Source organism: Homarus americanus, unplaced genomic scaffold (genome assembly GCF_018991925.1).
Source record: "Homarus americanus isolate GMGI-L3 unplaced genomic scaffold, GMGI_Hamer_2.0 scaffold54347, whole genome shotgun sequence".
Taxonomy (NCBI): domain Eukaryota; kingdom Metazoa; phylum Arthropoda; class Malacostraca; order Decapoda; family Nephropidae; genus Homarus; species Homarus americanus.
The window spans coordinates 476966-496463 of NW_024715291.1; the positions used below are offsets into that span (position 1 = coordinate 476966).

Consider the following 19498-nt stretch of genomic DNA (forward strand, 5'->3'; position numbering starts at 1 on the left):
AAAAGTGAAAAATGTAAGTTAAGTAATACTGAAGTTTATGTTGGCGTAAATATATAAAAAGATAATAATAAAAATTAGAGTTGAGGTTAATATACCGGTGTGATATATACGTGTCCATGAGACAATGATAATGAAGTGGAGATAAAAGGACTCAGGGAGAGAACTCAAATGAGGGTCAGGATGATTTGATTCGAGGTAGCAGCTGGTGATAACGAGAGGTGTCGTGTGTGGCTGGCGGCGCTCGGTGGTGTCGAGGAGGCAGGTAGTGAGGCTACGGGGAAAATTCCAGTTTTGAAAATAATAATCTTTAGTGTATAAGCAAAACCTGATGTCATCGTTTTCAATACTTGTTCCTAAGACATAGTGGTGAAGGCCGGATGAAAGATGGTGATGAGGATATTATAATGGTAAGTGGTGCTTGTACATGGTATACTGTAGATACATAGAAGATTATGATTCAACTCGGCAGGATAAAAAGTAGAAATGAAGATGAAAGAACATGGAGGCTAAAATAACATATCACGCCTTTGAACCACAGATATAACTCTTAAAACCTTTGTTATACTAAATTAATTATGGATGTATTCCCCACCTACGCCACCTCCAGGGTCGAGTGTTTGACCTGAGTGGTGGTATAGGGACGGGCGTGGGTGTGGGTACTGGTGTGGGCGTCGGGGCCATCAGATGCGGGGACGGGGTGACGGAGCTGAGGCCTACTCCTGCACGTCCACATGCTCACTATACTGTGAATCTACTTACACCCGCCGGCGCCTTGCTGGACAAGCCGGAGGATGTACGACGTGAGTACTGTTACTTCCTGATGATGATGCTGGTGGCTCCTCCTCGCCCCGTGTCTTCATGTTGCTTCTGTTGCTTTCCTTTACTCCTCTTCTTTTATTGTTGGTGCCTGCAACAGTGCTACTTGTCCTCCTCCTCCTCCTCCTCCTCCTCCTCCTCCTCCATTTGCTACTTCTCATGCTTCCCCTTATTCCCCTCCTATTCCATCTCTACCACTCATCCTTTCTTTATTTGCCTTTATAAGGTATTCTCCTTAACGCAAGTTTAACCATATTTTACAGTTTACAGTTTATGAATATTGTTTAATATTTTTTTTTATATGTTAATTCGGTTATTTGTTGATTTATTTAATTTTCATTGGTACTCCTTAACTTGTTTCTCCTTCACCTTCTCCAATACCTGTATCTTTATTACAGTGTCTCCCTTCCCACCCCCACCTTTACGGTTTGGTTCCTACTTTCTTTCTCCTTTTGCCCCCACCCCCCTCCCTCGCCCCCCACGTCTCTACCTAAGTATGTTGTCTCTAACACCCCTGCCCTCATGTCCTATATGGTACCGTCTCTGTGACCGGCAGTGGTGGTATACAGCTGCGACCAAATGGCCTCTTCCTGCCCGTCCTGCGTGGCCGTCAACACCAGCTTTTCCTGCGGCTGGTGCCTCGCCACAAGTACCTGCACCACTCATGCCCACTGCCTTGGTAACTCCTGGTTCGGCCCCGGGCGGAATTGTGACTCTGAGGAATACCTCAAGACCCTCGGAGACCTCCAAGGAGAGACTCCTCTCGGCCTCGGGGAGCCACCTGCACCCCTATTGGAGGAGGTGACGGAAAACAAGTTCCACAAGAACGATCTAGGTAAATTGGCCTCCTGTTAGTTGGACCAATAGTGGCTAAGATACAGCCAGAAAAGGTAGAAAAAAAGTCGTGCCATGTTCCGAAACCCATGACGAAGAATTTGGGTAAAGTGACAACGAAGCTTCGAGGTTCGATTCAGAACGAAGAACTTTGCTTAAATTCTACGTCATGGATTTCAGAAAATAATGCGTACTTTAAAAGGGAGTAAAAGATAAAGTGAGCGACTAAAATTGAATAGACGTGAAGAAAGTAACAATGAAAGTGAGAGAGAGAGAGAGAGAGAGAGAGAGAGAGAGAGAGAGAGAGAAATAAAGCAAAAATTAAGGGGGGTGAGGGGATTTGGCAAGATACAAATAAAAGAAAATGACAGCGGTATAATATGTTTTAAGATCGGTAACATCTGGAATCCTTGCGCAATAGTTTGAGCGAAAATCTCAAGCAACGACATATTATAAGCTGTGATTATTGCTGTTCTGTCCCGCTCTGCCGCATATTATTACAAATTCTGGGAAAATACACAGCTGGTATCTTGGTTTCTTAACATTAATTAAATAATTTACTTGCAAAGGTCATATGTTGTTTTAAATGTCAAAAACTCTTAACGTTTTTGTTCCTTATTGTTTGTGAATAGTGAACGAATGACAGCAGCCATTACCAATTTCACTCCAGACAAGCTGAGTCAAGTTTAGACTGAAATTGAAGTCTAAATGTTTTCTGCGTGATGAACGGCGCCCACAGTCAAGTCTGTTGAAAAGAATTTGTAAATTTTGGGTTTTGGTCATTTAAAAAGAACTAATCACTTTGCAAATTAACTATTTCATGAAATATAACGAAAGTATTTACAAACTGGGAATTGTTTTTCTATGAGCCTATATATGTATATTTCTGTATACAGAGTAAATAGGTGAATATTTTCTTAATACAGTTGTATATGCTTAATGTATACTGAACATTAGTGCGTATGTAAGAAATATGAATATAAGAGTGCATAATATTGATACTAATATATAATTATGTATTTGTGTATACCCCAAATTACTTCTGTTAATCATCATCACGCTTAGTTGACTTCGACAACGTGGAAAACTTCTTGGGCGGCAATGATCAACCTCACGAGGACACACTTGATGTCGAGGAAGACGAGGAGGATGAGGAGGAGGAGGAGAGCATGGAGAGCAAAGAGAATAGTGAAGGAAGGAAGTCCAAGAGAAAGAGAGGACCTAAGGTTAAGAAACTTCAAGAGGACGCTGACGACAACACAGAGAGTGAAGGGGAACAAGTTGACAACATGGTAAATGACTCCAGTGCAAAGAAGATCGGTGAGTAAGGAGAGGATAACGAGAGTACTGGTAAGAAGGAGAGGGTTAGGGGCTGTTGCTGGGAAGCGGGAGGCTGGGGACAGGGGGAGTGGAGGAGGAGGGGTCACAGATCGGAGGGGCGGTATGTATATATACATAGGTCCCTGGATTAACATGAAACCTGGTGAAGCAGAAGGAGGTCGTAAGGGCGAGGAAGGCAGCCGTAATTACCTCCAGCTGCTGCTAATGACGTCTTTACCACCAGGTGCAAGGTGGAGGAGGGTGACCATTAGTCTATTAATGTACATCTTGTTCGATGTGAGGATTTGCCATCACAGCAGCTGGGAGAGGAGACTGTCCCGAGAGACAACAAAGCATCACTGGCAACATCCGAGTAGACGACGCTTCACACACCGACTCTATTCTGAGACTGACACTAAACATAGACTTATTCTTCCATTAAGATGATTTCAAATTTTAGGTTCTACCCCGCGCAGCGCTGGGGCTAGTTTATTGGGCACTCCTGTACATTCTACGTAAGGCAAAAGCATTACAGAGCCCAGCAGGGAAACCTGTTAAGTTCATATTTGCTTTCTTAGATTTAGATGATGGGTGGACGACAAGGGTGCTTGAGGGGCCATTGATTTTGTTAGAAAGTTATATGTCGAGAAGTAATGCTAACTGTATATAGGGAGGATTCCCTCTACAGTTAAAGCGGTGTAACTCCCTAATAATTTCAAGTGCTAGGACTGTCACTAGAAGAATGGGATATCTATCCGGGAAGGGATGTGGCATGGGAGAATGGGCATGGTGGGGTGGAGGGAGGCACCTGAACTTTGACAATATTGAGGGACGGACATACTTTCGGTGTATTTGTGATGCGTGGACATCAGGAGTGTCCGCAGAGGTTTCGGGGTTAAGGGTGTTGGAGGCGCACAAGGCAACTGGGGTGGTGTTCCCTGTCCAATACTTGGGGGCCAGGTCCGATAATTATCGGACCTGGCCCCCAACAACTGAAAACTATCACACGAGAGTTGAGATACTTGCACATAAAGGATTTTTTACTTGAAAAATTCTTATCCTGTGTGTTTGTCAACTCTTGGGTGATTTAGCGCTGCACAGGTAATGATAGGTGAGTGAGTGTGTATATGTGCCGCAGGTCGCGTGGGAGGCAGGAAGAGGTCGGGCAAGCGGACAGTGAAGGGCAAGCTCAAAGTTACCAACCGAAGCCGAGCCTTCCTTCGTTTACCCCAGCACCCAGGTCTCTTCATAGCCAGGTAAGGCTCTGTGTGGACAGGTGAGGCTCTGTGTTGACAGGTGAGAATCTGGACCTGGACAGATAATAGAATACCAAGACACTGCCTGGCTAGTTCTTGGAGTGAGGCATCAGGTGACATAGGAGAAGTATCGTTCTTCACTGTTTGGGGTCTGTGATGTGGATAATTTTATTGCTTCGGGCAGGTTACTCCTCCAGGCGAATCAGTTTTACGACCAATTCGACCTGTGGGTCATTTAGAATTTTAGGTGATCCGAGTATGGTGTTCGAAACTCTCAAACTCACGCATCTCGAGCCAAAAAGAGGATTCGAATCACAGTCCTAGCCTCGGTCCCTGCTTACCTAGTGATAACATCTACCTGTCGCTCTTAATTCGTAGTATTTAAGTGCGAGTAATGACCAAGAGAAAGGCGAGTGTAAATTCCCCCAACACAAAAAAAAATGAAATCGTAATATTGAATAAATGTTTCCAATCCCAACTAGTGAAGAAACGGGACCATGAATAACTCTCAATAGATCCTGAATTAATACCTCTGAGAAGTAATTAATTCCCTCAGGTCATGTCTTCAGGTCTGTCACTTGGTCCAATATTGACTAAATTGGCTTATGTTAACGGCAGTGTAATTCTTAATGCTACCCGTGGTCTTTTTTTTTTTTTTTACATGTGAGTGATTAAAGACTCAGGTGTAGGATAAGTCATGGTGAGTGTCTTAAGAGCAGTAACTAGATACACCTTCCACACTCAAGCTATTTTCTTCTGTTTTATTTGAGATAATTGAGTTAAAAATAAATTATTTCCCTCGTGTGTGTGTGTGCGTGTATGTGTGTGTGTGTATTTCTATGTGTCTGTGTGTGTGTGTCCGTGTTTGTCACATACATGAGACCTCAAGACACCAACGTAGTGTATGTTCCATCCTCTGTTTATAGATTTACAATAACATCAAGTTACTTAACCCTCCTACACCCTTCTCGCTCTTCTTCCAGGGACGTGTGGAGGCTACACACGGGCCGCCAGTACTATATCCCCGTCACTAGGAAAACTCTGGTCAACATGGGCTTCGTCAGGCAGGTCAGTCAGGGTGAGGGAAGGTTACGGGCACCTCACAGGAACTTGAATAATATCACACAAGTCTACATTAATTATAACAATATCATCATCCCTCATCCCATAGGGTTAAAATTTAAGGCATCATCTATAATTAACTCTTACTATGATAAACTTTGTAAGAATACTAACCAAACTTTCTTAAATAAAGCTTGGGGTTGTGTTCAAAACTAAGCCCTATTTTATCTATGAACAGTTGGCAACTATTTATTTAAACGATGTGTTGTCCCAGGTGAAACACTGATGTTATCTGTGAGCCAGTTGTGGTGTTAAGGCACTTGACCTCCTTGATTTTATATAGAAAAAAATATATAAAATCAACATTAATGTCCTCACCAAAACATTTCCCCCACTACACATTCTGAGGGTTTTTTCATCACTTGTTCTACTCAATAGAGAACACTCATTAGTGCCACCACGACGTATCTGACGGATCATTCATACTCAGGACTAACACTCTGTGGAACTTTCTGCCTCAGGGTGTTGTTCCTAAGTTATGCAACCTCTATCGGCTCAAACGAACCTGCTTCAAAGTCTTCAGCCTTTGTCAGTGATACTACCTGTAGTCTGATCTTACCCTGCGCTTTTTATTTCTTAAAAACATTTATACTGACTCTTCTATTAATGTACCGTAAGCTGGACACAGTAAGGTAACCACGCTAGTTAGGGTAAGAAATGTGATTTAAGCTGCAGATAATTTACAAATTCTGATTTTCAGAAACCACTAATTATTTTTTCATGTCAAGCAAAAAATTTTCAAATACAGTGATCTTTGTTTTCTATCTATTCTAGTCAAATGTTGGACTCCAAATATTAAGTTCCAAGTAACTTAATATTTGATGCACTTGTCCTCTAGAGTCTAACCAATACAAGGGAGTAGAGTGACTTTCTAGTATCAGGTTCATAGATCGTGTTGAAAATTACATCTGTATGTCTTGTATAAATTATTAAACTCTTTATATATTTTGTATATATGATGGAGTCTCAAATGTCTTTCGTCTTCATAATTACAACATAATTACAATATATCACTCACGAAATGTTACACCTTTTGCATATCTTATACTCAAAATTGAAATATTAAAATACATTATTATTATTATAGAATATTGCAATCTTCATATTTCTTGCACAGTATATATTGATATATTCTTTATAAATCTTTTATGAAATATTGCACAGCGTATCACCATTATTATAACCTGTAGTTTGTGAAGGTACTGTGAGTGACATTGTGTTGCGTGTGGACAGGTGACGTATGGCAACCTGGCCGAGGTTAAGACCCGCACGGTGCTCATCAACGGTGCCTGGAAGAAAGCTGCAGGTGAGCCACAGTTAATACCCAGGTTTCGATCTTCTCACTGTCTTTACCATAATTATGTTGTGGTCCATCCTCCTAGCAAAAAACATTATTTCATTATCTGAAATAACTGGGATGATGTTTAAAGAATTTTGTATATGTGAAAGATCAAAATTTATATAAGATAGCATGACACTGACTCTTAACACTTTCCAGGATACTTCGTGGACTTTTTTGAGAAGGTGAACCAGGACCCCGTCACCTCCGTCATCACCACCAGTAGGAGTGTTTTCGAGCAATTGTTGGCGCAGCTCATCCCAGACCAGTAGTCCAGCACATCTCAGAAGCCTCCCATATTCCTCATCCGCTCATTTTGCTAACTTCAAACATTTTACTAACCTTATTAAACACTTAGTAGCTAAATATAAGTTTAAAGTACTAGTTTAAACTAGTCATATCAGGGGTACAGTGTCGGGATAGCAACATTTTGGGAACCTGTGTGCGTGCGTGCGTGAGTGGGCTTAAAAATTAGTGTCATGCCAACTTTGTTCCCCTAAGGTTAAACATGTACAAAAGATCATAATTTTGGGTAATATTCAGTATATCTCCACAACCCACAATAATTGTTATTTAAGTTCAAGGGTTCGACGTAGGCATGACACTGATTTTTAGGTCCACAGACGCACTGTACAGTGTGTGTGTTTGTTTTGCCCACATAGGTTCCAAAAGATGTAACGTGCCAATTGTGAACCCACGATTAATTCTAAACCGGAACATAACTCTGACTGATCATGGCCTGATAACAACATTACTCCCATCTAATGTGGTGAAGATTAATGACTTTAATAATCATGAGACAGTACGAACTAAATTAAATGGGAAAAACTGAGGAAACCTTTCTGATATTTCAGTGGAGATATGTCTTACGAGGAGTATTGTATTATGCTGTAAGGCAGTTTAATATATTTTTAATAGTTTTCCCAAAACAAATAAATTACTATATATATATATATATATATATATATATATATATATATATATATATATATATATATATATATATATATATATATATATATATATATATATATATATATATATATCAGTGAGGAGTTATGAATATAGATAAGTTCATAGATATTGAAAGCTGTCAGAAGCTTCTTTGGTTTCACTGAATAAAACTGTAATAAACTGGCGTTCTCTTTTCTTTACCGTTGTCATGAAAGCAGAGAAGAGGAAACAATTGGTAATTCGGACCACAAACAGTGATGTATGTGATATCCGAGTATTCATCCTCGAAAGAAATACAGTTCCATCATATATCGGAAAAATTGAAAGATGGCTCCAGTAACCCCAGATAATATCAAGTTTCTGCTAGCGGTTATCTGATGTATGAACTGGTACATCATATGTGCATAAAGACCCTAACTGTTAATACACATAATGCATTAGAAAAGCAATATATGTAACACTGGTCGATCGGTCAGTAAAAGTTACCCATCACCAAACTACCCACCCTGGCAATTCGTAGCCTCTCCCGCACAAATTTCCGAGGGTCCAGCTGTAGTATGGTTCCTCATTGTTAATAATTGTGAACAACAGGAATGACCGACGGATCAACTGCCTCTCATTGGTGGATTTAATGACCAACTACGCAGGAAAAATATCGTACGATCGTAGATTTTATATTTGTTTAAGTTAATATGAAACGGCAAAAAAAAAAATTTATCATAGAAACCCTAAAAGTAAACTACTTTCTCTTTGTAGTAAGCATAATGCTAATTTTATCTGATTATTTATATTGATGCTAACATTTTATACCAACTAAATCCACATTGTTTCTATTACGTGATTTAATATACTGTTTTAGTTATGGGAGTTTTAGTTCAGCGATGCATATCTTTTGTCTCAGTGTATGACAACAACGGGAACCAGTTTACCTGTGGGGATCTGCAGGTGTATGGGAGTGTGTGTTGGGTTGTTTAAGTGGTTATTTTGTTGCTATGCACTTTTAAGAATGTCACTTACAAAATACTTCTCATTACTTATGCCCATTCAATATACTATTATATCACACTGAATCGGCTATATCAATGCGCACAATTATTTGTTTATATTACATCAATTTACAAGCAGCAGAGTCGCTCCCTCATATGATCGACAAAGGTGTTACGACTTATATCCCACATGATTCCACATCAGTTTCGCACTTTTTACTTTTCCCTTTCATTGCCGCACTGCTGACAGGTTCGAATAATATTTTTTTATTTGAAATTAAAAATATGTTGAATAATATTGAGAGAGTTAATGCTATCTGGCGCAGCTGGCTGTATTGGATCTATTATCAGTGTTTATATATTTAAAACCACACAATACTTTATTTATAAATGTTACAAGTATAAAAATACATACTAAATATACCGAAGCATAATACGAAATAATGTATATATACTAATAATATGAAAGAATTACAATACTTAATATGAAAGAAATACAAAACAAAGAAACGTAAACTAAACTAAATACAACTAAAAACAATATCCAAAATATACTAATTGAATGTTAATTAAAACTAATTCTATTTATAGGCCCTACGTTTTTACGTCCTGAACCCAGAAAACATAGGAAATGACACCAAAATGGTCTTTCAAGTCAAATATTGGCTCCAAACTTTTCACTCTGCTGATTTATAATCAATGAGGATAAATCTACCAGAAACAAAAGTAAAACATTGTATATCAAGGACGGATCCTGGGGGTCCGGGCCCCCCTTTTTACCAAAAAAATCAATATTTTTTCTTTAATGCAGTACTGTATTGTACTCATGCGGTTTTTTTTTTGTATAATAAAAAGTGCTTACTATTGACTTCAGAATATTTCCTAATATCAAGTGCATATAGCTTCAAAATGGCCACAAAATGACCATAATATTAGTCAGATTTAAACAACAACAAAATCTGGCGGGGGGCAGCCCCCCCACCCACAACTTCTTAGACCCCCCTTTTTGATATTCATGGATCCGCCCCTGTATATGCTATGTCTCAACACTGGGTTACACCCCCGAAACCCCATTCTGCTACCCGATTATAATGGGTCTTATAAGAAGGTCGTATCGTAACGTTCTTCAAAAGTGGTGTTGTCTGCACAAATACTTTCTTAAAAATTTTGATGTAATGGAAACTTGTTTCAACCATCGTCTTTTCCTGGTGATTGCTAAGCGAAACTGTCACCCAGCCTGGTCCCGGAGATATGCTAGGGACTGTCAGCTGATTGAAAATGTCCAAAAAAGGCCTTCCAGACTGGTGCCTGCGCTTCGGCTCCTCAGCTACCCAGAGAGATTAGAGTGCCTGCAATTGCCTACCTTATACTACAAATGGGCAAGGGGAGACCTAATTGAGGTGTATGAACATCTCAAAGGGCACTACTCAAAGTACTCAGTCGAGTGTCCATATCTGGAGCTGGCGTATGCTAGCCCCACAAGGGGTCACAGCTCAAGGTTGAAGAAGCCGCGAGTCCAGAAAACTGTAGGGGCAAACATTTCAGAGTGAGAGTTGTGAACTCTTGGAACAATCTACCAGAAAGTGTTGTGACGGCACCGAGTGTGAGCTCTTTCAAGACAAGACTTAACCAGCACTGGAGCAGGTTCAGATACATTCAGGAGCCGGTGCATGCCCAGTACTTGCCAACAGTGCGTAACGGTCCTAACAGAGACTTGACCCACTGCCCAAGCAGCTAACAAGTCGATCAGTGATGAAAATCACAAAAAATGATGTAACTACTTCCGGTTACCTGAGACTTGCTGATGAGAGGTAACTTCACAGTCACATTTATAAAAAGTTTATGGGTTAAGTTTACAAACCCAAATGGTCTTTTCTCCATTTATTTATAAATTAGGCACAGTCAACTAGGATATCACCCTAATTAACACGATAAGCTGTGAGTGTTAGTGATGGACGGAGCTTATCAAGAATAGTTTTATGTCACACGTCGATCTGGGCTGAAAGGTGAATGTCTACTGGGGGGAGCCGGCTTTCTTAATGGCTGACTCTAGCATCTAAGAGATGCGACTTGCCAGTGAAAAATACCTATCACACGGTCTGTGCATCATAGCTCACTGCCCATGGAAAATTATCGTGGGTGATGTAGTTATATAAACCTAATGTATATAACCCATATTTATATAAGTACGAGTGTCTGTTAGACAGGGGCTATTATAAGGAGAGTGTAATGAGTCAAGTCAGCAAAGTATACTATATAATCCTGGATCTGATACAATAAATCAGTTTAAGTTAGTTTAAGTAGGTAGTAGGCAGCTACCAAACAGGGAGGTGCTACTGCCTGGGAAGATATTGGAAGCATAATGTGTTGTCCTCCTCTGAGCATCCTCACCAACCAGCTCTCTCTACATCACGCTTGTAACCATGCTGCCTTCCCAGCACCAAGCTGCATTGTACATCCAATACAACATATATACAGAGAGCACATTGTGAGTTTCCTTTCTCCGTCCCATCCTGAGTGAGAACCCAAATATCCCATACCCCCACACGCTCTACAAACTCCCTCTATTAATTCATTAATAGCCTTGTCTGAGGTTGTGAAATTCCAGGGTGGATGTATAAATTTTACACCAAATCAGAGGATGCCAACTTCTATTTGATATTTTTTGTTTAATTAGTGTTTAATGTTCCCATGTTATGTTATAATATTATATGATTGTAGGGTTTTTGTATGTGCATGTTTATATTTTGCCTAGACATTACAATAGTTATACCTAAAATTCATTCTTTTTTATGTCCACTAATACCTAATGAAAACGTGATGAAAAATGACGTCTTAGAGTTGAGGAATAAACGCCAGCGCCGGTTGTGTCCCTGAGTGGAGCTGAATTGGCTTCATTAACAAGCAGTGAAACTACACTTAGCAGGTAGTACTGTGAAGGATGATGGGGCTCACAAGCAGACTCTTCACCAATAAGGTGTTTAAGGTGAGGTAAAACAAGTAGTGGTAATTAATAACATATACGTAGTGTGTTCTGGCATTAGGTCTTTATGATAAGTGTAATTTATTTACTATTTCATAATGCAATTTCACAATAAGAATAGTTCAGTATGTAGACAGTGCAGACATACTAACTTGGTAAACGGGAAGGATATTTGACCAATATAATTGCAAACTAACCATTAAATGCTAATTACGATTGTAGTTCTGCTTATTCATATGAAAGCAGATCCTGGAATGGTTAAAAGTATGTAATTTACAGTAGAGGACATAATTAGATTTTTTTATTTGTGGGGTAAGGATTCGTTTTAGGACTAACAAGGAATTTCATATTTCTCTTTATGTAGGGGAAAAGAAAACAAAACTTATACTTTTATCCTCTTCACCATTAATCGGCGGGTCCGACTAATTACCCAAATATAGCCGGAATGAAGTCAAATGATGGTCCTACATGAATAAATCGGACTGCCAATCATTTCTCGACTAGTATTTGGTGTCACGAAGTCACAAAAAATTAGTAAACTTAATTTAATCTGAGTTAATAGATCGAGTGCGTGTACCTAACCTGACCTAACCTAACCTCGACTAGTATTTGGTGTCACGAAGTCACATTAAAATATTACACGACCGTCAGTAGAGGCGGGAAATATGACTGCGAATAACTAAAATATTTTTCCTGCCTCTGCAGACGGTCGTTTAATATTTCAATGTGATTCTGATATTTTAAAATGTTGATTTTGCATAATGTAGTATTACTGATGCATAATTAATCTTAGTACGCCTTATTGTGGGTAAAAATAAGTATACGTATATTAAATGCATCCTTTGAAAGCGTGAATTTGCAACCAGAGTTTAACAGTTAATTCATGAATAATACTTCTGATAAACTTCCTACATGCTCATGTTTGAAATAATGAATATATGTATCTTTACGGTATATAATTTAGCTAAATATCTTTCTCGTCAGAAACGGTCATCTCAGCGATTATGAATAAACTCATTTAGAAATACATCATTACTTCAGGACAAAATCATACAATGTTTGCAACAGCCAACCAGCTGTAACTCTTGGGGAGGGGTAGGGGCGTCTTTTCTCAGCTGAGAAAAGACTCACTATAGTGGGTCACATGTTACTGTACTGACCTGACCTGATGCAATTACAGATCCACCCATTATACTGTATAAACTCTTCTCTCATATGCAGTGGAAGTGTGGTGGGGCATTGATGGTCAAATATTACTTACTGGTGTTCGTTAACCAGTGCTTTATGTTTTGATGGTTGGTTGATTTTGAGTACATCTTGGGTTGCAGCACTTGGGATAGGAGTGTAGTTATAAGTAGTGTTGACAGGTCTTGTATAATTATAGTGAAGAGGAAAGATACGGGATTTACTTTACTCACCCGGCTAGGCCACTGGTCGGCAATCAAGCTGGTAGGCAGGTCAGTCATTTCTTTGTTATGCACTGTAGGCAAATATTGAGCTTGTACTGGGTCTAGAATGCACCTGAACGTGCGGCAACTTTGGTCAAGTCTGGTCTTAAATGAGTTTGCACTTAGTGGCATCACAACATTATTCAAATGGTTCACAACTTTTGCTCCCAAAAAGTTAGCTCTGACAATTTTTTTTACTTGTGGCTTCTTTACCTTGAGTGGGGCAGGCATCTGCAAGTATTAGATATGAATACTGTACTGTACTTAGCCGAGTACTGTACTTTTATCCCACTCGTGTTAAATTAAGGTCTACTGCACCAGTATTTAGTTATAATTGTAAAGGTGAGCTTTCTTACCATTGACTAATAGTGTTTAGACTGAAATCCATGAAAGAAAAATCTAAGGCTCCATTGATACCTTTCTCAAATAGGCTGTTCTTTATTAAAGTGGTGAACGAATAAGGAATGGTCGTGTTCCTGCATCCAGTGGACTCCTTTGTAATGTGACTTATTATGGTTGGCTGTCTCTGCTTGGGTATTTCAGTCCTCAGACAAAACTGAAATGAAAAGGGATCTGGAATTTCAAAACCTAAACATTAACTTGAAGGAATTTTTGGTGCCAGTACTTTATGTCTTAACATGACCCAGGTGACATTGTTTTTATTACATGTAGTACCTTTCCCTGTAAAGCATTGTCATTGTGGATAATGCTTAATATCTTCCTGGTTTACTGAAATATATTACTGTATTGTACTTAGGTGTAGTAGCATATGAGTTGATATTAAAGCATTCGATATGAAAACAAAATGTCTCGACCTCCTGATTTTGCAAAATATGTACTAATTTTGTTTCAACGCTTTCTGTTGTTTTTGTGCAAATAACCTTTTACACTTCATATGGCAAGTTTGATGGGAAGATTTTACTCTTCCAGGTGTCAATTGAGGGGATTATTTTCCCTCTTTTCTCCCTAATGGACACAGCACTGATGGCTCTCATGTGTGTACTGTACTGTACAGTGCCATATTACAGTAATCCTCATCATACAACCTTCTGGATTTTTCCCTCTTTAAATGTAGCTTAAATTTTCTTTTCAATGTACTTTTTAAATAATGATGACAGGTAACACTAATGTTATCATTTTTTGTTTTCAGAAAAAAATCACCGATATCTTTAAAGTTGCTGTTGGTGGAGGAGTGGTTTTTGCAGGCATCAATGTCTACTTCAAAAATGAGAAGTTTTATGACACATGGATTATGCCTGTTTTCTCTCTACTGGATCCTGAGACATCACACACCTTGGCAGTGACTGCAGCCAAGTATAACCTGGTGTCTGAAGTTAAACTGAGAGAGTCTAAACTCCTGGTCAGTAATATACTGGTTTCTAATTTCCCTTCTTTACTTCATTTCTATTGCTGATAAAAATGGATACAATATCCATCCTGTGTGCATATACAGTAGTTTTCGCAGCCGGAAGGAATTCCTTATGAACTACAATACTACTCGTTCCTGTTTGTTTTTTTGTTTTTTTATCACCCCATTACCACACCTTTTATTGCATTACCATAAAGAAGTGAGAGCTGAAAATATGACTGGTGTGTCTGAATGTACAGTACAGTACTGTATATGGATATCAGCAGAGTAATAAAAGTAGAACAACTGAAATGAGAGGAGTGAAGAAAATCTTGGATTTTTTTTTTTTTTTTTTTTTTTGCGGCAAATTAAGCTAGAAGATATAGGAGAGGTACGGTAAGCTGGTGACAAGTGAAGGAAGTAAAGTAAGGTGTGTCTGAAAGGGCAAGAGTAAGATGTAAGATGTGTGGTAGTACTTGTTTGATAAACTGTGGAATTGTGCAAGGAAATACGAGTGTAAGAGGGTCGGTCTCAGATTGTTTCTGTTTGGGACATGATAGAATGAAGAGTTTCAAGGAAAAAGAAGAAGAAATTATAAAGGAAGGTGGTGAGACTAGCTGTGTCAGACAGAGGTGACCAAGGTGGTAAAAAGAATATATAAGCCAGAGGTGGATGATAGAAAGGAGAGTGGAAGTCCGAGAAGAAGATGGAAAGATTGTGTAAAATACACATCAGAAGTTAGAGGGATTGACATATAGGAAACAGCAGTTCCATGAATGACCAGAGAGCTTGGCATTCAATGATTTTTAGGGGTGGATGTGTTGCTAATGGGAAATTCTAAGTTGTGTTATGCATCAGGAGTAAATGACATCGATATTGTATTTAGGATCATTTCATGGAATGGAAATGCTGTAAGAGAATTTTTATGTTACAGGGTGGGTCTGTATTTTCTTACTCCAGCCAATTCTACACTAGTAGGAATGACATGAAAAAGTGAAAAACGTTAATAACCAACTCTCAGAATACAGTATGACCATTAAAAATCTACTTATTTTATCATGTCAGATTTTCTGACTTGAATAGAAAACTTTGCTTTCTGCCCCCCAAAAAAACATTTTAATATGTATGTTTTGTCTAGGTTTCTCTCCTTTCTGTAGGACCCTCCAGGACAAAGCTCTTCCTTATCCACCCCCATGGGAATCACTGCACAAGAATCGGTTGAAGTCTGACATCTATAATGTATCAGCTCTTTTTTAAGATATATTAATGTCTCACTTCATTGAGACATAGTCAACCTATAGTGTTGGTTACAAAGAACCTCAGGGTATATTTTAGATTATGTTTTACAGTACAGTACAGTATTTCTAATAATTCCATAATTAGTGGCTACTGTATACAGTATTGTCCAAGCAATAGTTTTAAAGTGTTTGATCATAGAGTTTTACTGTAAACAAGAAAACAATTTCTCACTGAGTTTGCCAAGCTGAAGTCAGTGTGTATTTAATTACAGGTGCTGTAGTGAATGCACTTTGACTAAATCCATTATAGTGTTATGGTCTAGGCAGAAGCTGTTGCCAAGTTACATAAAAAAAACAGAGAACATGAATTCAGCTAATAGAATTTTTTTAAAAAGAAGGTTACAGTAATTAAGCACAAACATTGTACAGTATTAAGTTATGTACCGAACTTAACCATATTTTTGTCAGGCTTTTTTTTTTTTAGAGTGCAGTACAGTATCTACAAATGACGTATATTTAAATTTTAATCAAGAAATATGTACTCAAAACCCTTTTTAATGAATTATAGTACTTCAACACAAGCACTACTAACATAGTACGATTATTTACATGCTAGGGTTTGCTTGCAGCACCATAGATCATAAAATTGTTGGGGTATAGAAACTGGGATTAATTTTGTTCACTTCTGTTATCTATAATTAGTTGGACAGGAAATGTGTGAACACTTGGTGTCCAATACTTTTTGAACTCCGTTGAGTATTGTGCGAGGTCTTATGCATTAGTTCTATCCCATGGGCAGATTAAGAAAGTAAATTTTCTGGTCATTAAGTGCTGCAAATGATTTACAAGTTACAGCTCACTAATCCCAAAAAAGTTGCCTTTTCACTCACTGGAAATATCAGCAGGGCACTGCCAAGGCAGCTACTCTTCCATCCTTACCCTCTACACTTCAGTTGTAAAAGATAAAATGCTTCTGTGATATTGTTAATGCCATTTAGTTCAACAGAAAATGTGGTTTAGGACACCATCCTGTCAGATACGTACAGCATTTCTTGTATCAGCTGTACATACAACTGGTAAAATTCCACAATTTGGCTTATCATCCCTGCTGGTTTCAGGAACAATTAATGGATAAATATTTCTTCAATAATATATATTTTCCTATACAGTACTGCATAAAGAGGTAAAGTTGTCCAGACAACCATCCAGTTGTTTAACACAATGCAAGTTGCTTTGACTTATTTTTATGAAGTGACTCCTAATGAATTACATTAGATTATCAGTGTGGGAGTGACATTACTGTATCTATTATATGAAAGTGAAGCTAGACACAAAAGGGAATTTAGTGTCTTTAAGACATTTTTCTAAACAGAATGATTATTTACCTCATTATTCCTATGACATTCATAAGAGAGAGGTCTTGTTTTTGTGTGTTGTGGAGTTTGGTATCCTACAAGAACCTGTTTCAAGTTATTAACTCAGTATAACTTAGCTTCTTTGTTGTGGTGCTCATACTTGTAGCATTTGCAATCTTCTTTTTCTGCCTCCCTTTATCTGGTGGCTTTTATAAATCTTGAACCATATGCAATACCTTGTGAGCATAAATGGCGTTCAACTCTGAATATTGTTTTATGTTCGAGATAGGAGCAAATGACCTGCCTTTTGGATGTATGGAATGAAGGCAATTAGATTTAACAAACAGAGGCTCAGTGACTCATGCTTTTATTGGTATCGTTCATATCAAAGGAGCACCTTTTTCTTTTAAACCTGATTACTCCATTTCCAAAGCATGGTAAGATAGCTTTGCTACTAGGATTAATGAGCCATGTAGAGTCCTCAAGAAAGTATCCATAGATTTTCCTGTGCTACAATTTGAAATGCAAGATGAAATGTTTTGAAATGATCCCCAGTGCTTCATTATAAGTTGGTGTGCCTACTTGCCATATCAGCAACAGCTAGAGTTAGGGGTAGGGCTTCATCCTTGCATGGCATACTAGATATCTTCAATATAACAAGAAATCCATTAATCTATACAGTATTAATGTATGTATCATGCTGGGTAGAATCAAGGCATATGTAAACAAGCCACTGACTGATGATTACAATAACACTGAAATATACATTAAATTGAAGTGTTTTGGAACATCCTAAGACAGACAGACCAAGCAGACATTTCACCATTATATCACTGTACGTACTAACGGAATTTCATTCACTCAGAATTTCACAATCTCAGACACAAACATGAAATGGATACACTTCCCACCGTAAGTAACTCACCCTATGGATCGCTCTGACAATGACTCACGTGTGATCTGAGGAAGCCCCAACGGCTGGGGAATCTGTCTGCAGGTGCTGCTGAAGAGAATGGTCCCTGCGGGTGCTGGACTCAGCTAGCTGGGTACTCGGTGCTGGGGAGGGAAGTCCCTCTCCCGACCTCGACTTGTGACGAGTGTGACTCCGTCTTTCTCTGAGTCCTGTCTCTTCCTGTCTGTCTGACGCTGGGAAGGAGCTGTCGGCCTTGTATTGGCGGTGTCAGGCCGGCAGATGTCATCACTAATTAACACAAATCTGGGTGTATCGAGACAGCTGTGTTTGAACAGGTGTGATTTGGGCTTGAGTTAACATGGTCATGACGCTGGTTTGATTAATCACGCAGCGATGAGAACTCTGTTTCATTGTGACCGTGACCTCTGCTGGGTCAGATCTTAATCTCACTTTAATTATGAAGGGTGGTCAACTTACGTGGATGTACACCTGTGCATCTACTTACTGTTATATTTCATGTAGATCCACAATGGAAATGTGGATAAGATAAATCTTGATAAAATCACACAGGGAAAAGGGAAGCAATGGACAATTGGTTCCCTTTTCCCTGTGAGTTTATCAAGATTACTGTTATATGTGTTGTTCTTCTCTGGGCTGTAAGCTATGGTCTGATGAACAATCATTACACGTTTACCCTCAAGTCCACTCCGTGCTTTGTTATTAATAAAGCACAGAGTGGACTTGAGGGTACACTCAACATTTTTAGTACATTTGTTTCTGATTATTTGTGAGAGGATTTTCCAATTGTTATATATTTATTTGTGTGTGTGTGTGCACACACGTATACTCATATATAATACAGGTAAAGGAAATTACTGTCTCTAGAACGAATGGCTCCCTGTCCTGCTGCAAAAACGCCAGCAAATTTAAAACTGCCCTTAGACATTCTTGGGTACATCCAGGATGTCATCCGTGAATAATCGAGGTCCGCAAATTTGAAGGGCATACTGTACTCATTCATGCTCAAAGGTCGCACATGTACCAACCATTCAGAAACATGTTGAGTAACATTGTTCAGAAAGCCTCGAATCACATTGACCCCATGGCTAACGATACTTCTTTTGGGTACTGTGCATCATGAATCATTTGCTCTCTTCTTAATCATAAAATGGGATACTGTATCAGGTTACATTCTCTTACTTTTCATTTTTCATCATCATTATTATCATCAGTCAACAGCTGGATGAAAACCATCTCCTTATGCTGCTGCAGTCCCTTGTCTCCAATGGTCACTGTCCACAGACTGACTGACAAACTAACTAACTATATATTGTATAAAGTCAGAGGTATACTGTACAGGTATAGGTATATTTCAAGATGATAGTTGTTATAGATATGAGTGGTTTGTTAAGTGGTGTGTTTGCTCTCATAGGCCGAAGAAATAGACTTGAATATTTGACATTTTTCATGTGAGTATTCAGTTTGTTCTTCATTTTAGTGCATAAACACACTATGGAGGAAATTTGGCACAAACTCTGTTGCTCAAATTCTGCTCTTAAGTAAATCTAGGTAAAGCATTTTTTTTT

General features: G+C 38.7%; 2 protein-coding genes across 5 annotated transcripts in view; both read left to right on the forward strand.

Annotated features, from left to right (window-relative positions):
* Window positions 1-7627, forward strand: part of LOC121857335 — a 118900-nt gene extending 111273 nt beyond the window's left edge. For all 3 annotated transcript variants that reach the window (XM_042353347.1, XM_042353360.1, XM_042353355.1), the window contains exons 35-41: window positions 608-800; window positions 1373-1651; window positions 2716-2970; window positions 4109-4226; window positions 5210-5294; window positions 6582-6654; window positions 6847-7627. In XM_042353347.1, the coding sequence (XP_042209281.1) occupies window positions 608-800; window positions 1373-1651; window positions 2716-2970; window positions 4109-4226; window positions 5210-5294; window positions 6582-6654; window positions 6847-6959 (1116 nt within the window). In that variant the 3' untranslated portion in view covers window positions 6960-7627. The remainder of the gene's footprint in view (window positions 1-607; window positions 801-1372; window positions 1652-2715; window positions 2971-4108; window positions 4227-5209; window positions 5295-6581; window positions 6655-6846) is intronic.
* A 3840-nt stretch (window positions 7628-11467) lies between these two features.
* Window positions 11468-19498, forward strand: part of LOC121857356 (dihydroorotate dehydrogenase (quinone), mitochondrial-like) — a 29014-nt gene continuing 20983 nt past the window's right edge. For both annotated transcript variants that reach the window (XM_042353369.1, XM_042353375.1), the window contains exons 1-2: window positions 11468-11613; window positions 14209-14418. In XM_042353369.1, the coding sequence (XP_042209303.1) occupies window positions 11569-11613; window positions 14209-14418 (255 nt within the window). In that variant the 5' untranslated portion in view covers window positions 11468-11568. The remainder of the gene's footprint in view (window positions 11614-14208; window positions 14419-19498) is intronic.